We start from the raw sequence: 21,565 nt of genomic DNA, 5'->3' as shown, positions 1-21,565 counted from the left end.
GACAGTTTATGCAAATTTCGGGAGAGGACCGAACAATCAACATTTTTGGAGGTCCACTCAAGAGCTGAAGGCTGCCTGCGAGCCAAAGTATTTGCGTATGGCCAAAGGATATATCCCATTCGTGCCACGATGGAATCCGAAGGCATTCCCACATTCATTAAGTAATTTGTAGCCACAAAATTTAATATGTTTCTAAAGTGATCCGATCCGCCCTCTTTACTTAATGCTTGTCAACCAGCGACCTTTGTCCCTTTTTCCTTATAATTTTTTGTTGGTCCCGTAGTTGCGCAACCCTTTTGACCTTTGATTGACTGACAAGTTGACCCAAACGACCAACCGCAAGGAGTCATGGTGTGCAGAAATGCTGGGACAATCAAATTGAGTCCGATTAGGATTTAAATTGCCTAAGTTTTCCAGCGGTTCACTTTCTGAGCCCACGCATATTCGGGTATTTCAAGTATTTCCGTGACATGTTCTTAAACATATTCTTATGTACTTTGGGCAGGCAAAAAAAAAATGATTACATATAATTGTAAAAAAAAAAAAAAATTTCATAAAATGTATCGGTAATTTCGTATATTTATTTAATTGAATACATTGTGTTTTGGCAAAGGCGGTTCTTTGCACTCTTTTATAGAAAATTCTATACTTTTTCTTTTTGTGTATGCATATTGCTGAACATTTTTTGAAATCTATTCTCAGCCATCTGGCCTGGAGCTGTCAGCTCTTGCTTTTACTTTCACCATTTGCATGTGTTGATTTTCGCTTATGGGCTAAAACATGTACCGCTTTCCCCTTGCTGTTTTCATTTTGCTGGGTTTTTCGTTCAAGATTTTCCGGTGTGCCAGGGGATTTGTACGAGTTGCGCTGGCTGCTCTTTCCGCAGTTTGACTTTGTTGTCTTGGAGCGATTCATTTCATTTGCGAGCGGCAAATTGTGCGTGTTGACTGTAGGAAATGAATGTCATCCATGTGACATGTTGGCAAAATATTGAAATATGTGGGCGGCACGAAACAAAGCCGGAATCTGGGCCCGGTTCAAACATATGTAGATGACATGTGCTTATCTAGTGCGCATATTTACTGCATGCTTTTGGGCATTTGAAATCGCATTTGAAAATGCCTTTATTTGGTATTCCTCTTTGAAGCGCAAATATGATAAGTATCATTCGGCATGAATGAGATTAAATCAGTGGCTAAATATCCACAAATGCGATTCACATGTGTCTGCTGTTCCAATTTAAAAGTTTACCCATCGCTTGCTAAATTCCATTCAAAGCTGCCCAGAGCGATTTCATAAACTGCAGCACTTATCTAAAAAATTTCGGCATTTTGTCCGCCTTCGCTGTTTCACTAAAGTCGGCAGCCAAAATCGGAAAATTCTCGCCTTTAACAACCTGCTATAAAAAAAATCCCACACAAAAACCGAGCGCCGAAGGCCCAGAGCGGAAACTGAAACTGAAACGTTCAGTGGGCTCATCAAACTGTTTTTCCAGCTCAAAATCAATACAAAGTGCACAAAAAGAAATATACCATAAATATATCAATACTTTCGAATGGCTTGTGTTTGGTTAAATTATATTGAAAACATATAATGAATAGGAAAACTTATTTGCATAAATAATTTGTTCGCGTGCACCATATGATAAATTAAGAATAATGTGACTATAAATGTTTCCATAAATTATATAAATCTCTTTAATTCGTTTTGTATCAACAAACTAATGATGGCGATTAGTTCTGAATATCGGATATTTCTTCGAGTGTTTTCTAGAAAGGCCATAACCAGAAGTTTTTACTGCAAATGAGCCAGAGCAACAAGCCCCTGCAAAACGGAGGAAAAATCCAAAACGAAATGGAAAGTTCGATAGTACGAGGGTCGTGGAGCAACAAGCGAAACTTATTAGATGAGATAAACGAGCGGCTCTTGTCAGCGCGAAATTCATAAATTTCGCAGCCCAAAAACAAAACCCATAAATACCAGAGAGTGGGGGGTGAAAACAAACAAAACCGAAAGCTTGACAATGAAATTGGACGGGAGACATTGGGTTCGAAATGGGAGAAAGTTGGGGAAATTGCGATGGAAAGGGTTGGCCAATAAATCGACAGCTGCAAAGAGACGGCTAAACAAATTGTTTAGCTAAAAATAGTCCGCACAAATTGTGGCTTATAAATTGTGCTCGAAGTGAATGTTTGCATACACATTCTCTCCTCGCCCGCACCACTTGGCGTATGCGCAATTTGTTCTGGCGCCTTAAACAATTGTTGGAACGTGCCAAGAGCCGGCAAAAAGGGCAAGACAAATGTTCAACAGGGAGCAATAATATTGGAAATTTGATGCCGCACTGGAAAGTGTAGGGAAGGAAAATCTGCTGCCCTCCCTTCACACATATTTGCCTTTGTGGTGATGAGAAGTTTTCATTCGCTTCTTTGGATGGCAAAAAGGAAATTGTATTCGGGCCAAAGCAAAGGCCAAATCCATTTACGAAACCTACCGCCTTCCTTTGCAAAATCAGAGAAGAGATGTTTGTCTGTACATTCTTTTCTCGAGCAAAGTGTTTCCTTCTATTGTGCGCTTTGTGTTTATAGTTACTGCTGGTTAAATTTGCTGATAGCGATAGTGTGTTCGCATACAAAGGACGCTAAAGGACGCCCGGGCCAAATAAGGATATTCTGTGATCCTGAGAGTGTCTGCCCGCAGCTTCGAGCTTGTCTGACTCCACATTGACTTTGGCATAATATTGGTTTCATTCGTAACAATGCAATATGTTATATACAAATAAACAAATAGCACTGTTCCTCAGAGATACCTGGAAATTGGAATTGGCCCATTGTAGTGCTGAGATAATAAGAGATTACTGTCTGGGAGGCACAAACATTTACATTTGCTTTACGGGTACTGAGTTTGACTAGGTCATGATTTCCAATTTATGTTTCCATGAAGTCTTTAAGCTTAGAGAATAAATAAAAAGTTACTATAGAATTATTAATTGTATATTACAAGAAGTGAGTTCTCCAGGAAAATATAAACAGGGAATTTAATATTTAAGAACTTGTTGACGCGCCTTAGTTCCTGCTAGTTTCTTAGCTTTGACAATTTATGACCATTATTCGAAATAAAATAATTCAAGCCATTCTGATTTAAACTATTGCATTTAGAATATGCAAAGAATAAAAGTTTGTTCTGCTAAAGACCAACTTCATTGCCCCCAGTCCATTTCACCACACTTCAATAAATACACAGTTTTGCATTTTTCTTTCCATATAACGTTACAGATTCTTTATTTATTTTTTATTCCTTCTTTTTGTTTGCTTTCCACTTTTCTTTTTGTGTGTTTTTTGCTTTTATAATAATTCCTCGTTTAATATAATTGCAGTTGTTGATGTTGTCTATGAGTGAGTGTGTGTATATGTCAATGTGTGTATGTGTGTGTGTATGTCAGTATACGTTTTCTTAACTAAATATTTTCCCCATTTTCCTCAAGTGGCGCGTGATTAGCTTACAAGTTTTTCACGCCTTTTCTCCGTCGCTTACCTAATTAGCATTTTTATCATTTTCGATACTGACACAATTGATTTGTTAGTTTTTCCAGCAGTTTGCCTTGCTCTTGTTTTATCATTATTACTCGTAATTTATTCATAATTTCTTTTTTAATACTAGTTTCTGTTTGCATTTTCTTTTTTGTGTATATTAAAGGGATTTTACATAGTAATGTACTTATATGCAAATTTATCTAAAACTGCATTCAAATCGGTTTTTTGTTTTTGGTTTTTGTTTTTTGTTTTCTGGTTTCGCATTTTCATTTGTTTTAGTATGTGTATCTGTTTTGCATTTTGCGATTAGACTGAACGGGATTTACGATTCATAGAGGAGATTCGGTTTTTGTTAGCCGCTTGTTTTCGGGTTGTTTTCGGTTTGTTGGTAAAAAATGCATACATTATAAATACATAGTTATCAAATAGTATGATTCTTGCATCGCATGTATGGGTCTGTCTATCTGTCAGTCTGTCGGCGTGTTCATTTGTTCACTTGTCTTTGGTGTAAATGTATTTCGCATTATATATGTATGTGTCTGTGCATTATTCAATATATAGTATATGCTTCTAACTTACGTTACAAAATATATAACAAATATGTGTAAATGAGTATATAATTCACTTGCCATTCTACTAATTTGGTTTTTGTTCTGTGTGTGTTTTCCAGCTGTTATAAATATAAAATATCGCCCGGTTCTTTTGTTTGCTGTTTATCTGAATGTCTACAATTTAAAATGTTTGCATTGTTTATTGTTTGTTGTGTGGTGTTTGAGATTTTTTTCGTTTCCGTTGGCTGTTCGACCTATACATATATAAATGCAAAATTTATTCGTAGTCAGATGCGTCAGCAAGAAGGCCAAATGAAAAGTTCAGTGCGCTAAAGAAAAGCGAAAGCGAAAAATGAACGGTTCGTTGAATTAACCTCACGAGTCCCTGCGAAACTAAACCCTAATTTTGGCAGTGTTCTGTGTGTTTCTAGATCTGCGGACTTGCTGTACCGTACCGCACTGTACCGTACCGCACTGTACTGCACTAAGCAGGCAAATCATGCAAAATGGCTTCGTTTATTCGTAAATGGCTACTTCGAGTTAAAGTTCGATTTAACAATTAATGTGCTTTAAAATTTCTATGAATTTTCTCAAACAAGTACAGCAGAGAAGTGTATTATTATTTATTTCGCTGTATGGTTTAACAATTACGTTAAAATCTTTGCACTTTTCAATAGTCAACTTTTGTTGCAGTTTTGTTAGATTTTTCTCCGTTTCCATTTGTTATATGTATATGGTAGGTTTTTCTTAAGTAGTGTTCGTAAACTTTCTTCTGTGGTAGTAGGAATAATTCGAATACCAAACTGTTGTGTGGTTTTTTGTCTGCTAAAAGGGAGAATCTGTAAAATTAAGGAACAGAAAAATTAGCGGCCATGGTGCCAAGAAAACACTATGATCTAAACAGATTTTATATATATTTTTTGTTTTTTACTTACGGTTCTCTACCATCTATAATCGGGAAACTGCGTTTCTAATTTTATTTTCTGGCTGACAGTTTAAAATGAAAACAAACACGAACGATTTCAACTTAAAATACAACATTTATTATGTGTGGCTCTATGCAACAACAAACGAAGAATAATAAAAATTTGCGACCATTGTCGATCGATTCAAGTTTCAGCAAACAAATGGAAAAAAAGAACAAATCTGCAAAACGTTTGCTTGTCGTGTGGAAAAAGTTTGTGTTTAAATGCAGTTTGTTTTGGGTTTATGTATATGGAGGATTTTATTTGTTTTTATTTCAATGCACTGTAGTTGAAATGACTTAATAATATTTTAGGTTTTGCTACCAATTTGATTTGGTTTAATATTGTTGTATCTGTGTGTTTCTTTGTATACGTGCTAAAACTAATAATATATACAATGTAAAATACTTTTCCATTTTTTCATCATTAATATATATCATTTGTTTTCTTTTGAAGTATTCATTTTAATTATATCAATTGCGCTAAGTTCATCTAAAGGTAAGTTTTCTTTTCTTTTCCTTATTTTTTTTTTACTTTTACTTTTTTCTTTTAACTCGTTTGCTTGATTCGCTTTTATGGAGTTTTAGCATAGGTTTCCTGCTTTAGAATATTTTTTAGGAGTACTTTCTTCCCGGAATTTAGCCAGGGTTTGCCGATTGTGGTTTACTTTAAATTGAATCATACACAATGCGACAAATTGCGAAACGCCCGTCGGTTGCAGTTAAAAATTTCGTAATGTTTATATGTTAATATATATATGTTTCGTGTTTTTAATGTATGTATATACTTGTTATGATGGAACGAAAACAGTCTTTGGGTATTCCTTTATATAAGTTTTAATTCTGTTTAATCGTAATCCTTAAAAAGTAATGCGAAATGAAAATTGTTTAACTTAAACTATCGATAAATTAAAGGCGTTGAGAATTGTTCTGGCTTAACCGCTAAATAACTCTCACATGCGTCACGAACTTATAAACAGCGAATGCCTAAAATAATAATTACAACTTAAAATAATATGCACAATAAATCTTTTTGAGAATTAAACTTATAAATTCATAAGCGCTCCTAGACGTAACTTTGGTATGCTCTCTCCTACATCATACAAATCTCATTCCTCAATTTTTAGTTTTATTTCGTTCATAACTTGCCCCGCAAAAAATGCTGGAAAAAGTGCAACCGTAACCGAAACCGTTTTCGGTTTATCGGTTCATCGGTTGCCCTAATAACTAAATCTCATTATCGTAATTGTTTAAATTTAAATGCTGATGAAATATTTTTACAAATGTCATTTTACGTGTCATAATATGTGTTTGATTTCACTTTCACTTCACTTCACCACTTCCCTTCCCCTATTTTAGTTTTTACTTCTTAGTTTCCAGTTACGTAGAGAGTTCTGCCACTTCAGCATTGAGATGCTTCTTTGGTTGCGCTTCCTTTGTGTGTGTGAGTTCCCTTGGGAGTGGGGCTTCATTTCGTTTTAAATGCAACTTTGTATCTACTAACAGTTTTAGTTTCTTCATCTAGGTATCCGCATCGGACATGGATTCGGTCTCTCCCTTCTCCCCACTCTATTTCTCCGCTCCTCCAGCTTACAATTCTAGTTCGGTATTGTGGGGATTGGGCGCCTCGGGTCCGTACATGTTGGCCAGCTTGTCGAAGCGTGGCCCCCAGGCCCCGAGGTAGTCGTACTCCTGCTGCTCGTCATCAGTTCCTGCAAAAATTATGAGTATTTGCACAAGAAATGCATGTTTAGTCTAAGCATTCAAGAAAAAGTTGCAATTGTTGTTAATGGTTTTTTTGTCTAAAGTTTTTTGTAAGCCATGGCAAGTATTATTACTTAGGACTTTAGATATATTCTTTTCCACTGTGTAGTCAAAGTAGGAGAAAGAACTGCCATTTTTGGTTACATATTTCTCCTAGATTTACACCCAATATTCAGCTGTATCTGAGAAACGCTGGCCTGAAAATGTCAAAAAGTTGATGAGACAACAACGAATCGAGTGCTCTAGTTTTCAACTGCTCGTTTGAGTGCTTTTCTACTTATTAGTAGCCTACTTTTTGGGGCATCTCAGGCTGTTCGGTTCTAGTTCCGTGACTAAACGGCTGCATAATGGGTGCAAGTACTAGTCTGAAGGTGGAATATATCTTTTCAAGCCTACCTGAAGCCAACGAGCTGAGCGATCCAGCTGTGCTGCCGCCGCCCTCGTACGCGTAGTTCCGCAAGTCGTCGAAAGGTGGCGCGTTTGGATCACCATCGGCTCGCTTTTTATGCTCCTCGATGAACATGCCCACATTGGGCTCCTGACCAGGCATTAAGGTCATGACGGGATCTGTAGGTAGGAGAGGTTACAAAGCATTTAATTAGCAAGACCACAGTGTTTCACTTTCTATAATTCTATATTCGGAATTTAAAACGTTCGCCAATCAGAATGAATAATTGCATTTTAAAGGCTGGAAAGGAAAAGTCTCAAGCAAACTTACACATAATTGGCATTTTCATGGGCGCCAGCTCGGGTGGCATGGGCCCTCCAATCGGTATCTGCAGAGGTGTGATATCAAAGGCCGTCATATCATCCTCGCCGCCTCCCTCGTCGTCATAGTTGATAATATTCTCGCGCACATCGTCGTCGGGACCCGGATATTTGATATGCGCTTCACGGCGACGATTGTATACGACGAACACCAAGACGAGTACTGCGAATGGTTAAAATTCAACAATATTAAAATGCAATTTCCCCTCAAATATTGCCCTCCTTTGGTATGCAACAACAACTCCTTAGGTTTACAAAGTGCATCATGCAACGCTTAATTTAACATGCAGAACAATTTCAGTTGTACTTCTCTTCAACGGCGGAAAAACGGGTCCGAACATTTTTCGTGCGCTATCAGCTGGCAGAAAAATTCTTAATTAAATTGTATAACCAGAGCGGAATAGAGCAGAAACACGGAAAAAAGAATAGGGAAAACGAAACGAAACGAAACAAAACGAAAAGAAAGCTAAAACAATATTGCCAACATTGTCCCAGTTTTCTGGTCAACAGAACATGGCAAATCAAGCTGCAGACGACTTGAATCCGCTGTCTTCTGTAGCATTTCTAATTTCGCCAGCGCGCTTTTCAGCATATTGCGAAACGCAGACAGCATCTGTTGCACGGGAAAACCCTGGGAAAACAAACAAAAAGTTTTTGGGCATTTCGAGTCGTGGAAATTGCCACCACAACTTGAAGTTGACGTTAAGTAATTTGCTGCGGCTTCTTCGTCCGCAGAAAGTTGTGTTTTTTCTCTTTTTCCTGCCTTTCGGCAGCTGGCCAGCATGTAATTGCAATTATTGTGCTAGTCAAATACGCATTCGCAATGCCGAAATATTATTCTTTACCAACGCCAACAATGTTTAATTTATACTTGGATTCTTTTGCAGCCACGCCCAAATCGATATGCAAAAATGTCGCTGCCCATTCAATAAACTTTAATTAAAGGAAGGACTTTTGTTGTGTTATGTAATTTGCGGAAATGACTTTTGACATGTTTGCTTGCTGGGATCCGTCGTTTCCGGTCATTGCAGATTGCTGATTGTAAGACTTAATTAATTTTATGGCTTACGCGTAATGCCATCAATATTTAAAGGACACATGCAGGTCTGATCCAACTTTTAATTGGCATAAGAAAGCCAGAGAAATAAAATGAATTAAAATATGTTAAAGTAAGCAATGGATACGATTAATAAAATAGATAAGAAATTAAGCGGGTTCTAGTGATTCAAAACGGGCAATACTCCATGCAAGTAAAATAGATAATATAGGGAATGCTTATTCGCTAATTTAAGTTTTACCATAATCGTTAGCTTTTGAAACCCTTAATTCTCGATTTAAATCAGCAATTCGTTGGCTCCACACCTCTTTTGTGTTTCATCGGTATGTACTTACGTATCAGAGTACCCAGGCAGAGCGCCAGGGCGACAATAAAATCACGGGATGGCGTCAATACGCCGGAGGCCAATAACTCCAGTTCGCAGTGCATGCCAGTGAAGCCCATGGGGCAGTGGCACTCGTACTTCTTTGGTGGATGATGATCGCGACAGCGACCCCCGTTGCGACAGGGGAACAGTAGGCACTCGTTGTCGTTGACACAGGTGCTGCCCGAGCTTTTGTAGCCCGCTGGACAGCTGCAGGACGAGCCGTGAAAAAGTTACGTATACGAGTGGTTGGTTGGTTGTTTGAGTGGATGTTGGGTGTACCGAATGTGTGGGAGTGTCGAGAAAAAATGTGTGTTGAAAAAATAAAAGAAATTATTTAAAATTTGTTTTCATCATGCGGTGGTGGGATGTGTGGGTGTGTCTTGAAAAAAGTTCCTGCGTATTGTGACACTGAGAAATGTAAACGGCCTAGAATCAGGAATTTGAATTAAATTTTAAGAAGTTTCCATTAATTACCCCCATTACTTATCCCCAATATAGTACAAAAAACTAACAAAAAATATGGCTTTAAGGATCATTATTCCTGAGACTGGGTGTTGAAATTTTCTCAGTGCCTACTTTTTCATGTTTGTTTCAATAGATTTGGGAATGTAATGCTTTCATTTGCACCACTCGCTTGCTTCCTTTAGTGTGAAGTGTGAAAAACTGTCAAAAAGTCCTTTTAAACGTTCGTTGCAACTTTAGCATTTTCTCCTATTCTTTCGTAGTAGTTATTATTTTACGCTTTGTGAGTTTTTAGTTCAGTTTTTGGTCGTGTTACAAACTTTTTGAATTTGCATTCCGCATCGCCCTTCATCGAGTTCCCCATCCTTACACGCATTTTAAGTGCTGTTTTTCACAATTTTTGTTTCCCTTTATGATTATTATGTAACAGTTTTTGTTTCCCTGGTTGGAATTGAATAAAGTTTTGCTCTAGTTGCATTCTTCGCATAAGTTGAATTTCATTTTATTTTGTCTCACTTTTCGTTGGTATTTTTTTGTCTTAGTCCTTAAGTTTGTTTTGATTAGTTTTGGGAAACGCACTCACACTCGATCTCTCAGACGCAGAGGGATAAAAACTTTGCAGTGTCAGTTGTTTTTGCGAATTGAGGTGCAAAATTGCCAAGGGAGATTTCTTGGACTCAAGGCCGAAGTAATTGAAATGCATGGGAAATTTACGATGTTTTGTTTCGTAAATAATCCAAATGTCTGTCATGACAAAATAAACAAAATCCACAAATGGCTATTGTACAATTTCAAATTAATTGAGATCATAATTGAGCTAATCAATCGTATAATAAAATACGTTTTTGTTTCTCATTTACTGTATTTAATTGCTCACAAGCTGGCATTTAACTAAAATCTTACTTTAAAGCTTAATACTATCAATCTGTAATGGACTTTTATATTCCTATCAAAATGATAAGAAATAGAATTTGTTTACACTTCGGCTTCTTTTCTTCACAGCTCCTTAAAATTCATGGCTTTTGAGCGACTTTTTTGCAAGCCCAATTGAATACTTTTCAAATACAGACTCCAGTCACTTTTGATATATTGATTATTGGCAAACGCCATTGCTTAACCATAGAATTCTGCACACCAGGGAAGCGGAAAAAAGGAGCAAACAAGTTTAAAAGGCGAGGATAGAGTAAATACCTCAAAAGCAGCCAGAAACTTTCACACTAAATCAGCGCCAGTTGAAAAGTTGAGTCAGGGATAGTTTTTTCTTACTCTTGGCTGCTCCTCCTCGCCTTCGATTGCTCCCAAGTGCGCAGTTTAAGCCCATCAGAAGTGAGTAAGGTACTTGATAATTTTTGCGAAATTTTCGTCTTCAAAGTTAGCCATATTTTACGTCATTTAGTTTCAGCTGATGTTGGTTGGCTCGGTCACGAAATAATTTCCGTACGCTTTGTGAACCGCGTTTGCTTTTAAACGTTGAGCAAAGGTGGCATATAAATGGAGCTGAGCTCTAAGCCTGAAACTGGCATTTTTCTGGCTGTTTACACACGTACCCGGCATTTAAGTTGGGAAATCGAGAAATAGAAATAGAGAAAAAAGCAAATGCAAACGTAGTAAATCCTCGCGAGGCATTGCCGAAATGGAACTGGCAGCTTCTTAGTGCCACTTTCCAACCTGCTCCTTTGAGCTGTCTGATCATCCTGTCCTCCCCAGTCTGTATTTATCTGTTTTTTTTTTTTTTTCTGTATGTATTCTCGTATAAGGTGGGCGGATTTGGAGCATCGTGATTTCTCGAAATGCCAAAGCTAACAACTGCAATTGCTCTTGCTCGGTTTCGGGTGGCTTGCCCTTGTCTCCTCATGGACAACTTGTATCTCTGACTGCACATTTGTTAACTTACCTGAAGGGCATTTCAGGTCTTGTTCATTCTCTTGGCTGAGTGCATTTTGCTAAGGCTAAGTGTGTGGGGCGAATAGTTGGCAGAGGGTAGCGCAAAAACTAAATGGACAGTGTACTTTGCAGAGTCGGCGTTCAAATGCAATACTCGGCAAAGAGTAAGTCACAAATTCATTAAATATTCGGTACATACCTTCATTTAGTTACATAAAATATTTACACACACAAACAGAGGGAATAATACTAGACATATTGAGTGGAAGGCTGAACGGAAAACGTGCCAAAAACAAACATTCAAAATGGTATGGAGTATGGAAATGAAAGCATAGTTTGATGAATATGGAAATGCCGTTTTGAATGGGTTAAATGTGAGCGGACATATTGAAAGCCGTGTGCCAGATATATAAATTTTCATTAAGGGTAAATTCGGTGATCCGTGATTTTGATGCCGAATGATTGGATTTATAAATGATAGAGCATGAGATGATCAAATAAAACCAAAGTGCACTGCATAGGAGCCTTTGAAATGTCGAATTGATGGTGAAATGAAATGGAATTTGCGTGAAATTGATTGGATGACTGCGACTAGGTAATTAACTTTGAAAAACGTAACAACATAGACACTAAAACGCTAAGCATTCGCTAAAGCACTAATTGCTTGATTATAACTAAAAGTTGTTGTCGCATATTTCGAGTATATACTCGTATTTTGATTTTCGGAGGGTTTGGGTTCTGTGGTTCGATGCTCACTCAGTATGATCAAAAGGCAGACCAAAATCGCCGCCAGGGCGCCCATGCTGAGTTTCAAGGTCTGACCCTCCTGCACCAGTTCGCAATTCTCGCCCCAAAATCCATCTGGACATATGCAACGATATCGGAGTCGCGGCTCGAGATTGATGCAAGTGGCACCATTCATGCAGGGCATATCGAGGCACTCGTTGCGATCCATACAGCCCTTGGAATCTGGCGACATAATGCGTCCTTCGCCGCAACTATTCGATTCGGGTTTTGATTACCAGTATTTAATTATTATTATTAATTAGTTGGGATTGAGTTGTTCGGATAGATGGGAAAAGAAATTGGGCAACCGAAAATGCAAATATCGAATGGATGTTCCAATTGAGTGATGGATAATTAACTTATGTTATTTGAGACAAGTCCAAGTTGTGTCAGATAATTACGCGCAGTTGAATAAGAGTTCAATTACACTTATACTTTCTTTTACCGTAGGTAAAACTTTCAGGAAATACAACAAATGTAAGGATATATAATATACATATATCAAATAATATTATCAAGGCACTTTAAATCGTTGATAGAGAGATAGATAGAACTCTATACTGTTAGTCACTCAATGAAGTGATTTAAGAATCCCAAATTAATTCTGTGGCCTCACCCAGTATTTTTCCCTGTTTTACATTGACTTATTTCCCCTGGCCAAAAGCTTAAAGCCAGATAAGTATGTGGGGTGGTTTGTGTGTGTGTGTTAACAAAGATAAGCAAAGTAGTAGTACCTGTGCTAAGCTGTGTTGCTGTTGCTCTGTGTGTAAGAAAACAAAAGCGTGAATATGTACATACAAGGACCATTGCAAGCCGGACAAATGCTCTTTGCTCCCGGATCTGGATCTGGATTCTCGAATCGACTTCAACTCGAAGTCAAAGCGAAATCGGAAACGTAAGCCTAAGCCGATTGATTTGTCACGCAACGTTTAGTGCCAATCACTAACTGACTTTTGTGCCATGTGTGTTCAACGTGTGGGATGGTGTTCAACTGAATCTCCGGCACGAGGTCCTTTGACGAGCTGTTTCAGCTAGCTTTTTCCGGACCCTGCTCCTCCTACCGTGTATCCTCCCATGTTTTGTGCCCCCCTTTAATTGATTAAGCCTATCAAATGTAAGCTCTGCGCTTGCTTATCAAGAGCAAGAGCTGGCGATTTGTTTTCCTTTTTGTAACTTTTTTGTGGTATTGGTTTTGGGTTTTTTTTATCGCCGTTTGGTCTTACGGAAATTTGAGGTTTCACCCTTTTTTGTTGGTTCGTAAATGTTATGTGAAAGTACAGTCCGAACGGTCAATTTATTTAAATGGTATGAATTTTTCTTTTTGATTGATGAGAAACGAAAAGCAGTGGGTGGTTTTCTATAAGATGAAAAGGTAAGCTGATAAGGAACTCACGTGCACTCGTAGACATTCCACAGATCCACGCACTCGAACGGATCGGGGCAGATCACGTTGGAGCAGGGCTTATTCGAGGGACAACCCTTCTCCAGATTCCTGGCCATGGTGGCCTGTCCCCACTGAGTGCCATTCATCGCCGGTGGCAATGGCAGGTGTTTGCCCTCCAGACTGTAAATATTTCAGAAAATTATAAGCAAAAGCGTGAAATTTGTAAGCATAATTTACATAACTGATTAGGAAGTATTTAATTTGGACACTTACCGTATATCATCGAGGCAGCTCTTCTGGTAGTCAGCGTATACCTCAAAAGTTCTCACTCCAGTATACTCGGCTTTTCCGCCCGCATAGACGCCCTCTTGCTTGTCCACCAACAGCCACTGGTGTCCCACGAACTCAAAGGTCTCGTTGTAGCGACGACCCTCTCCGCCATCCAATTCCAGGGTAGCAGCTGAGCCATACCGATTGACCTTCACCACATGCCACTGCCCATCATTCACGACTATGGCATTCAGCCAGAGATCCTTTTCCTCGGTGCGCAGTGAGTTGAGATTGTAACGGAAGTGCAGGTGCCCATCCTTGATCTCCAGGATTCCATATTCCCGATTGTGCTGATCGCTAACCCGGAAAAGTTCGCCGTACTCCTCTCTTGTCCGGAATCTCAGCTGCACTTGGGTGCTGAATCGATCGGGCTCGAAACTCAGAGCGTATTTCACATAGCTCTGGGCCTTGAAGGTAGTGGGTATGGTAGGAATATTGCAGGCAGGACCTGTCCATCCCGGTCGACAGTGGCAACGGGCTTCGGACAAGGACCCAACACAGTTTCCGTGTTCCCAGCACCGAGCTGTGGTTTCCGTTTGAGCACACACTTCCTCGGTTTGCGGACAACCCGCGACGCTGTTTCGCGAAAGACCAGGGTGAGCTAGATCATAGAGCTTTGAGTTATGCACCAAGTTTCTGATGCACCCATCGAAACCCTTCGCGGTGGGCATGTAGTGCCAGAAGTAGAGACTCTGATCAAACTGTTCCCGGTATAGGCCACCCACTTGCAGAGGAGCGTTTACATTGAGGTACTCGTTGAATGGCGGGATTTGTCCCCTCGCCTGGCAGGACATGTCATCGAATTCTGGCGGAGTGCCGTCCTCCATTTCTGCAATTTCTGCTGACTTGCAGAAGTCGACCACCATGCGAATGCTTTCGGTGTCCCAAAACAGATCGATTCTGTGCCATTCACCGTCGTCCAAAGTCTTCTTCGTCTTCACCCTCAGCTCCAAAGTTCCCGAGCCGAAATCGATGAGCAGTCTAGGATAACCCCGTTCCAATTCCAGGGCAATAAAATCGGAGATGAGCGTCTCATCCCGTTCTGGAGGAACAATCGGACCGTTGTAGATGATTAAGCCGTCGGGCTTTCGGGTAATAAACTCCAGACTTAAATGCGATTCGTCGCACATTTCCAGGGGAGGATACCAGGCCCAACCGTTTCCACGGAAACTGCGAGTGGTTTGCTGGCACCTGGGACCCGTGTATCCCACGGGACACGAGCAGTGAGGACCGAATCTGGTGTCCACACAACGCCCACCATTGTGGCAGGGTGTGGTTCGGCAGGACTCGGGCTTGGTGAAGTTGCGAGCGCCACAAGTACAGTCGGCAATGGTGTCCACACGAACACCGACCAGGGCAGTTTTGTTGGCGTTCACCATGTAGGGCAGGGGACTGATTTCCAGGGAGTTCGTGCAGCTGCCCTCGCACATTTGGTTCTCATACAGACACTCGTCGATGCCCACCATGGTGATGTTGATGCCCACGTCCTTTTCGATCTCCTCGCGGTGCATCAGCACAATTCCGTTTAGCCTAACTGGCTTGTAGTAAGGAGATCCATGTGCGGAGAACCTAACGTCCGTTAGAGGCGGATGCTTCCTCTTCAACTGCACACTGAATATGTCCACATTTTCCCTCTCAGTGTTCAGCAGGTCAGCCAGCTTATCCCTGAAACGATCCATCTTCGAGCGACTCATGCTCTGTGTTCTGTAGTTCCAGACTCGAATGAAGTCCTCATCTGAGATGCCTGATAGACGCACGGATCCCGAGTTCACAACAGCTTCGTGGGGAATTTCTCTCACTGTAACCGTGACATTGGCTGGTATATCGGTCTGCGTGTGCTTCCGATCGTAGACCTTGAACCTGAGATGATACCGTCCTTCGCGAGTTCCTGCTCGCATCGTTACCATGCCGGAATCCTCATCCAACTTGAACCGAGGATGCTCCATGGCCTCCCAGTAGAACTTCTTGTCGGGCAGATCCCAATCATCCAAATCGTAGACATAGACCCGCCCAATCGGAGTGTCTGGCGATTGTCCTTGGTAGTTGTACACGAAGATGTCCTTGGATCCAGGCTGCATTTTGTTGTCGTTCACATCGCCAATTATGACGGTCAAAGTACTGGTTCCAGTCATCGCTGGTGAGCCATGATCCTTGATCACAATGGGGATCATGTACTCCTTTTGCTGCTCGCGATCGAAGGACCTCAGGGAGGATATCACAGCCATGCCATCGCCATTGGCACCCTCTGGAAGTTGCAAGTAAATTCATAATGGATTAGAAAACATATCCTCAAGTCCTCCATGCTAAAGCCTTAGGTCTAACTCCCTCAAAAACCGTGTGCCTACAGGTGAATAAACTACCAATTCTCGGTCATGTAAGTGCCCAAAGCCCAGCCCAAATCCAGTAGCTATTCAGGACTTCAAAGGCATTTGCCAGTTAGCCAAGAGCTCTGACAACTAACCAACCCGAAAACTAAGCTCTTTTATTAGCCAGCACGTTTTCCCTTCCACCTGATTGCAAATGCAACTTGTGCAATAGCCCATTTGTTGTAATTACGCCTTTGAGCCAACAAGTGTTAGGACTGGAAGTCTGGAGGAAAGGAAACTATTGCCCCGCAGGGGAAAACCAAAACCCCAGGAGAGCCGGCGGAGAACGCACAGTTGAAATGTATTTTTAAAGACACTCCATGGTGTGTTTTTAGGCAAATTGTATGCAAATAGGAGTCTGGAAAGCCTTCTGCCTCTTCTGCTCCCCAGGCCAACCAACGTTTGCATAAAGTCACAGAATCGTAGCCCCAAACTTGCCCGCCCTTTCCGTTTCCCAGCTGGGGCATCAGAATTGGATTGCCACCCACAAAAATTGTGAATGCTGGGTCACTTTTTTCTCTGCTTCTTTGCACTTCTTGGCTTTGCGAGGGGAGCTGCGATGCATACATATGGAGTTTGGATTTTACGGCAGACTCTGGACTCTGGACTCTGCATGGTGTAATTTCATTGGAAACTTGTGCATTTGCCATTTTATTTGGCGCCCAGGTGGGCGAATCCTCAGCGTTTGCCTTGCTTATATTATTTAAATTTTCATGTGGTTTACGGTTTCCGTTCTATGGCCAAAGATTCCTGGCTATTCATTTCGAACTTCCTCTGCGAGGTAATTGCATTTGTATGCTATTGATAACTTTTAGTGGCACCGCTCACAAGTCTTTTTCGGACCGCTCAGTAAGAAAAGGTTAACAGGAAATATTCAATACAGGCAGGGGCACATGACAAAAAATTCAAAAATAACTAAGCGAGTTACGCTAAAGCATTGTTTAAGCTTTAACCCAAATATTTGGATAACTTTTCATTGAGGCAGGGAATGTGTTGGCCTGTAACTATATTTGGACCCCTAAAACATCATTGGAAGATTGGAAGTACGACACAAGGAAAATAACACTTTGGCTAAAGGGCAAATTAATTTGAATGAATTTATAATTGAATTGTAAACACTTCTATAAACAAACTATGCATTTTATGCATAGAAAACATTTTGCATTGAAAAGATCTAACAACTGTAAGCTAAGCTGTTGAGTCAAGATTTTCAAAAATAAATACACGAAATACTCACTCTGATCTTGTTCCACCTTAAAGGAAGCCCGATGATGTCATCCGCACTGGGGTCCAAACGGAACTGGAATGGTGGGCCATTGCTCTTGGAGCGATCGTCATCATCGGTGGCCAGGATCTCAACCACTTTACGAGGAGGGACATGCTCGGGCAGAACCGGTCTGTAGTCCTTGAGGAACTTTGGAGCATTATCGTTGATATCCTGGACGATGACTGTCAGTGTAGCAGTGGCGGTCTTCGGTGGTGATCCATCGTCGATGGCCAGGATCTTAACTTGATGACGAGGAACGACTTCGCGGTCCAGGGAACGTTGAATGGTAACGGAGCCATTCTGGTTAATGGCAAACTGGCGCTGACGGTCCGAGGAACGATCGATGGAGTAGGACACCTTACTCTTGCCACCCTGATCCGGATCGGTGGCCTTAAACTTCTCGAGTTCGGTGCCAACTTTCGTATCCTCGAATACAGACACCTCCACATTGGCCCGTTCGAAGTGCGGCTTGTTGTCGTTGATGTCCCTCAATTTGACCACCACCCACGAGTAGGCCACGTGGTATTTGTCGTTGTCGTTGTCCTCGCCCTTATCGTTCACTTGGATGCGGAAGCGGAAGCCATTGCTCTGCAGCTGATCCTCGTAGTCCAGGGGCTGTACGATTTTCAGCGAACCAGTGCCGTCGTTGTTCCGCACCATGGTGAACTTATCGGCGCCATAGCCACTGTTGTCGATAACCTTGTACTGGAACTTGTTCGTCTCGTCTTCGTCGTGCACGGTCACGGTTAAAATGGGCATTTCCGGCAGGGCCGTGCCATCCGTTTCGTCCACTTCCGTAAACCATTCGTCCTTCGTGAACTGCGGCGGCATGTCGTTGATATCCTTAACCCGTATGGAGGCCGTCCCCGTCCCCTTCAACCCCCCGCCATCCATCGCCACGACCTGTATCGAATAGTCCGGAGTTCTCTCGCGATCCAAACAGCACACGGCGGTCTTTATCACACCCGTGTCGGGCTCGATTTCGAAAATGGGCGACCCCGTCTCCTCCTCAATCACGTTCTTCTCAATGGAGTACACCAGCCGGGCATTGGAGCCCTCGTTGGGATCGTCGTAGTCCACGGCTGTCATGGTCATCACCACCATGCCGGCGGTGCCGTTCTCAGTCACGTTGCCAAAGTATACGCCCTGCGGGAAGATGGGGGCATTATCGTTGATGTCCTTCAGATTGACCTGGACATCCGCATATCCCACGAGTCCTTCGCCGCCCTCGTCCTGCGCGAATACAGTGAAACGCCACTGGGGGCGTCCGTTGGGTTGATCGCGATCCAGAGGCTATAAAGGCATCGAAATAAAAGTGTGAGTGAAAGTGTAAAGCGCTGTTATGGCTTTGCGTAATTTTAGCTGTCATAAACGCAAGACCGATTAACATTGGCCCCGCCCAATAGCATAACATTGTTGTGGGTTAAGAGCTACGCCATCTTTAACCCATGAAATTATCCCTTTACACAATGTTGGGGAAGCCACAAAAAGGCATGGGAGGAAGCCTGTACCTGTCCCTGATGTTGATTGTGACTTTGATATGCATTCACAGCAGCCTGAGTGATGGGTTTCGGTCCCACCTGGGCGCCCTAAGTCCTCATCCCATGCCCATCCTAACCCCCACATATGTACGTATGCAAATAATAAAATGCGCAAGCGATTTTAATCAGTACTTTGTATCTGTTGGCTGCTGCCGGCAACCCTTGGATATGGCCCCAAACCCTTGTTAGCAAATCGCAGCCCCACGACCCCTTAACCCTCCACCGTCGTTAACCCCCGACGACATGTGACAGGCACAGCGGACCGACAACATGAGGAGTCTTTCATGGCGCTGACATTGGATTTGTCGTAAAAAATTTGTGTACGAGGCGCCAGCAACAAAAAACTGTGTGTACAAATAATTGCGTTGATGGATTACACCGAAGGATACTCTGGAGAAATATGCTAAAGTCTATATGAAAACGGATAAGAGACACAAGTGCATTCAGCTAAATAATAAATATTAACTAGAATGCATCGAAGGACACGTTTCCGTATTTCAAATTACATTTAATATACTTTAAGTAACTTTAACTCATTTTGGTAACCAAAATGCTTTTAGGTTTGACTAAAGTGCAGAACAACCTGAAATACCCCTTAACTACGGAATAAAAGAAAAATATGTACTCGCAACCCCTGCGTAGTCATCGCTTTAATTTGCATGACAAATTTGCCAGCATTGTTATGACATATTCAATTTAAGGGATTAGTTGTGAGTGGGTCACATACACAGAAAAAATGCGGTACAGCTGTTTGGTATCCCTTACCAAGCCCAAGTTCTCCTCCCGCCACTTTCACAAAATTGTATTCACGTCGGGAGAGATAGTATTTGGAATAAAATGGCCGAATTGTGCGGCACGAGTGTTATTCGTTTAATTTTATTTTGAGCTGGACGCATGGGAATTTCATTTCATTTAATTTGACTTTGGCGTTTTTGGGACTACACTAGTAGTACACGAATAGAGTGAAATTTTCCAACTCGCATGTGGCCAGTGGGATTTCCAATTGTGATTTTGTAATTAGTTTTCATTTTCTTTAAATTGCTGCGGCTTTTAGGGGCCAATTTAAAGAGCAGCAGCTGGAGGCAGAGTAAATTGTTGAGTGTATTTCCATTTCAAATGAATTATTTATTCCCTTTTAAAATCCGCGAGACCTTGAGGGTCATCCGTCACTTCCTCTGCCTCGAGGAATCCATTCGAGCATTTTATTTAATAGCTGCAATGAGACTCCCTTCGTCCAGCAACTGCAACTTAAATGTGAAATAATGAGCACGTAGACAGATTCGCGCGTTTGCATTTTGTGGGGATTGCGATTGATTCGAGGCGGGCTTAAGTGCACATTGATGGGGCTTAATCAGAGAGAGCATATTTCGAAAATTCGCCATTATTTTCCGCTTCGGACCAGCTGCGGCCTTGGCCAACATGGATTTTTAAATACCGCATTTTATTTATATATTTATTATGCATGCGAACACTTTTTCACAGCGCTCATTGGCAATTTGTTAATGCTTAAATTAAGAGCCAAGCATTGCGGCATTGTTTTCGCTGATGACTTACCTTTAGTACGAATATTTCGCCGGTGGTGCGGTTGATGTCGAATTTGCTATTGGCTGGATTATCCGGATCAATGCCCTGGCCCGTGAGGAAGTACACGATGTTCTGGGGACGATCCTTGTCGCCATCTGTGGCCGTAACCTGTTCATCCAGCATTCCAAATAAATACACATATTTATTATTAAAGGTCGGGCCAGGGGAAGGGGAGTAAAAATCGAAAAACGTAAGGTAAACAAGCAAAAGTACGAATTAAGTAGTTGGGAAATAAGATAAACATGCCATGCAAAAACTACTTAAAAACAAAACAATTTATGCCTCGGTTAGTTTGGATAAATGTGATGTGTAGGTGCGCTTATTTTTTCACTTTGCAATGGTACTTTTCAGTGGTATTTATTTACTTTAATTACCATTCTGACTTTTTTAGCCGCTTTTCAATGGATTATGATTTGTTTGCATAGTGCTTTCAGGTATTAGGTTTGGTCAGTGAATATTATTGTTGTTAGAAGTGAGTGAGCGCAAAATCAATGGTAAATATAAAATATTATTTGCCTATGGTTATGGTTAGTAAAATGTAAATACAAACAAAGAAAGGTGCTGACTGATTGATTTTAATTCTCTTTGTTGGCTCTAAGCGCCAACTATGTCCATTTTAATTGAATTAGTTGGACGCCAGCTAGCCACAAGTGAAACGTGGTAAAACCACAACGCAAAATCTGAGCGGGTCAAGCTTAATCGTGCAAAAGTGTGGCATTAATACTTAAAGAGCATATTGAATTTAATTAGCAGCTTTTGGTAGCAAACACAAATGGCTAATGGAAAACACACATGTGCGATAAATAAAATGCAATATGGGAAATGCGAAAACTATGCGCCATATTTACGCATGCTTTTAAAGACCGCGGGGAAAAGTCTATTTTACTAACAAAATAAAGTCACCCCACTAATTGTTGTGCTTGCATTTGAAATGCAAGGCTATGTACTCTTAATAGA

The 21,565-nt window shown here is 41.2% G+C and overlaps 1 protein-coding gene across 1 annotated transcript in view; it reads right to left on the bottom strand.

The window, feature by feature from the left end:
- Window positions 1-3,298: 3,298 nt before the first annotated feature.
- The window catches only part of LOC122613404 (neural-cadherin), an 87,754-nt gene continuing 69,487 nt past the window's right edge, over window positions 3,299-21,565 (bottom strand). Inside the window, 9 exon segments of the mRNA XM_043787564.1 lie at window positions 3,299-6,760; window positions 7,209-7,379; window positions 7,531-7,743; window positions 8,973-9,211; window positions 13,530-13,700; window positions 13,794-16,095; window positions 17,454-17,486; window positions 17,489-18,776; window positions 20,579-20,716. Coding sequence (XP_043643499.1) covers window positions 6,639-6,760; window positions 7,209-7,379; window positions 7,531-7,743; window positions 8,973-9,211; window positions 13,530-13,700; window positions 13,794-16,095; window positions 17,454-17,486; window positions 17,489-18,776; window positions 20,579-20,716 — 4,677 coding nt within the window. The 3' untranslated portion in view covers window positions 3,299-6,638.

The sequence above is a fragment of the Drosophila teissieri genome, chromosome 2R (genome assembly GCF_016746235.2).
Source record: "Drosophila teissieri strain GT53w chromosome 2R, Prin_Dtei_1.1, whole genome shotgun sequence".
In the NCBI taxonomy this organism is placed as follows: Eukaryota; Metazoa; Arthropoda; class Insecta; order Diptera; family Drosophilidae; genus Drosophila; species Drosophila teissieri.
The sequence above is the reverse complement of the archived record's forward strand: the minus strand, read 5'-3'. Positions and strand labels throughout refer to the sequence as shown.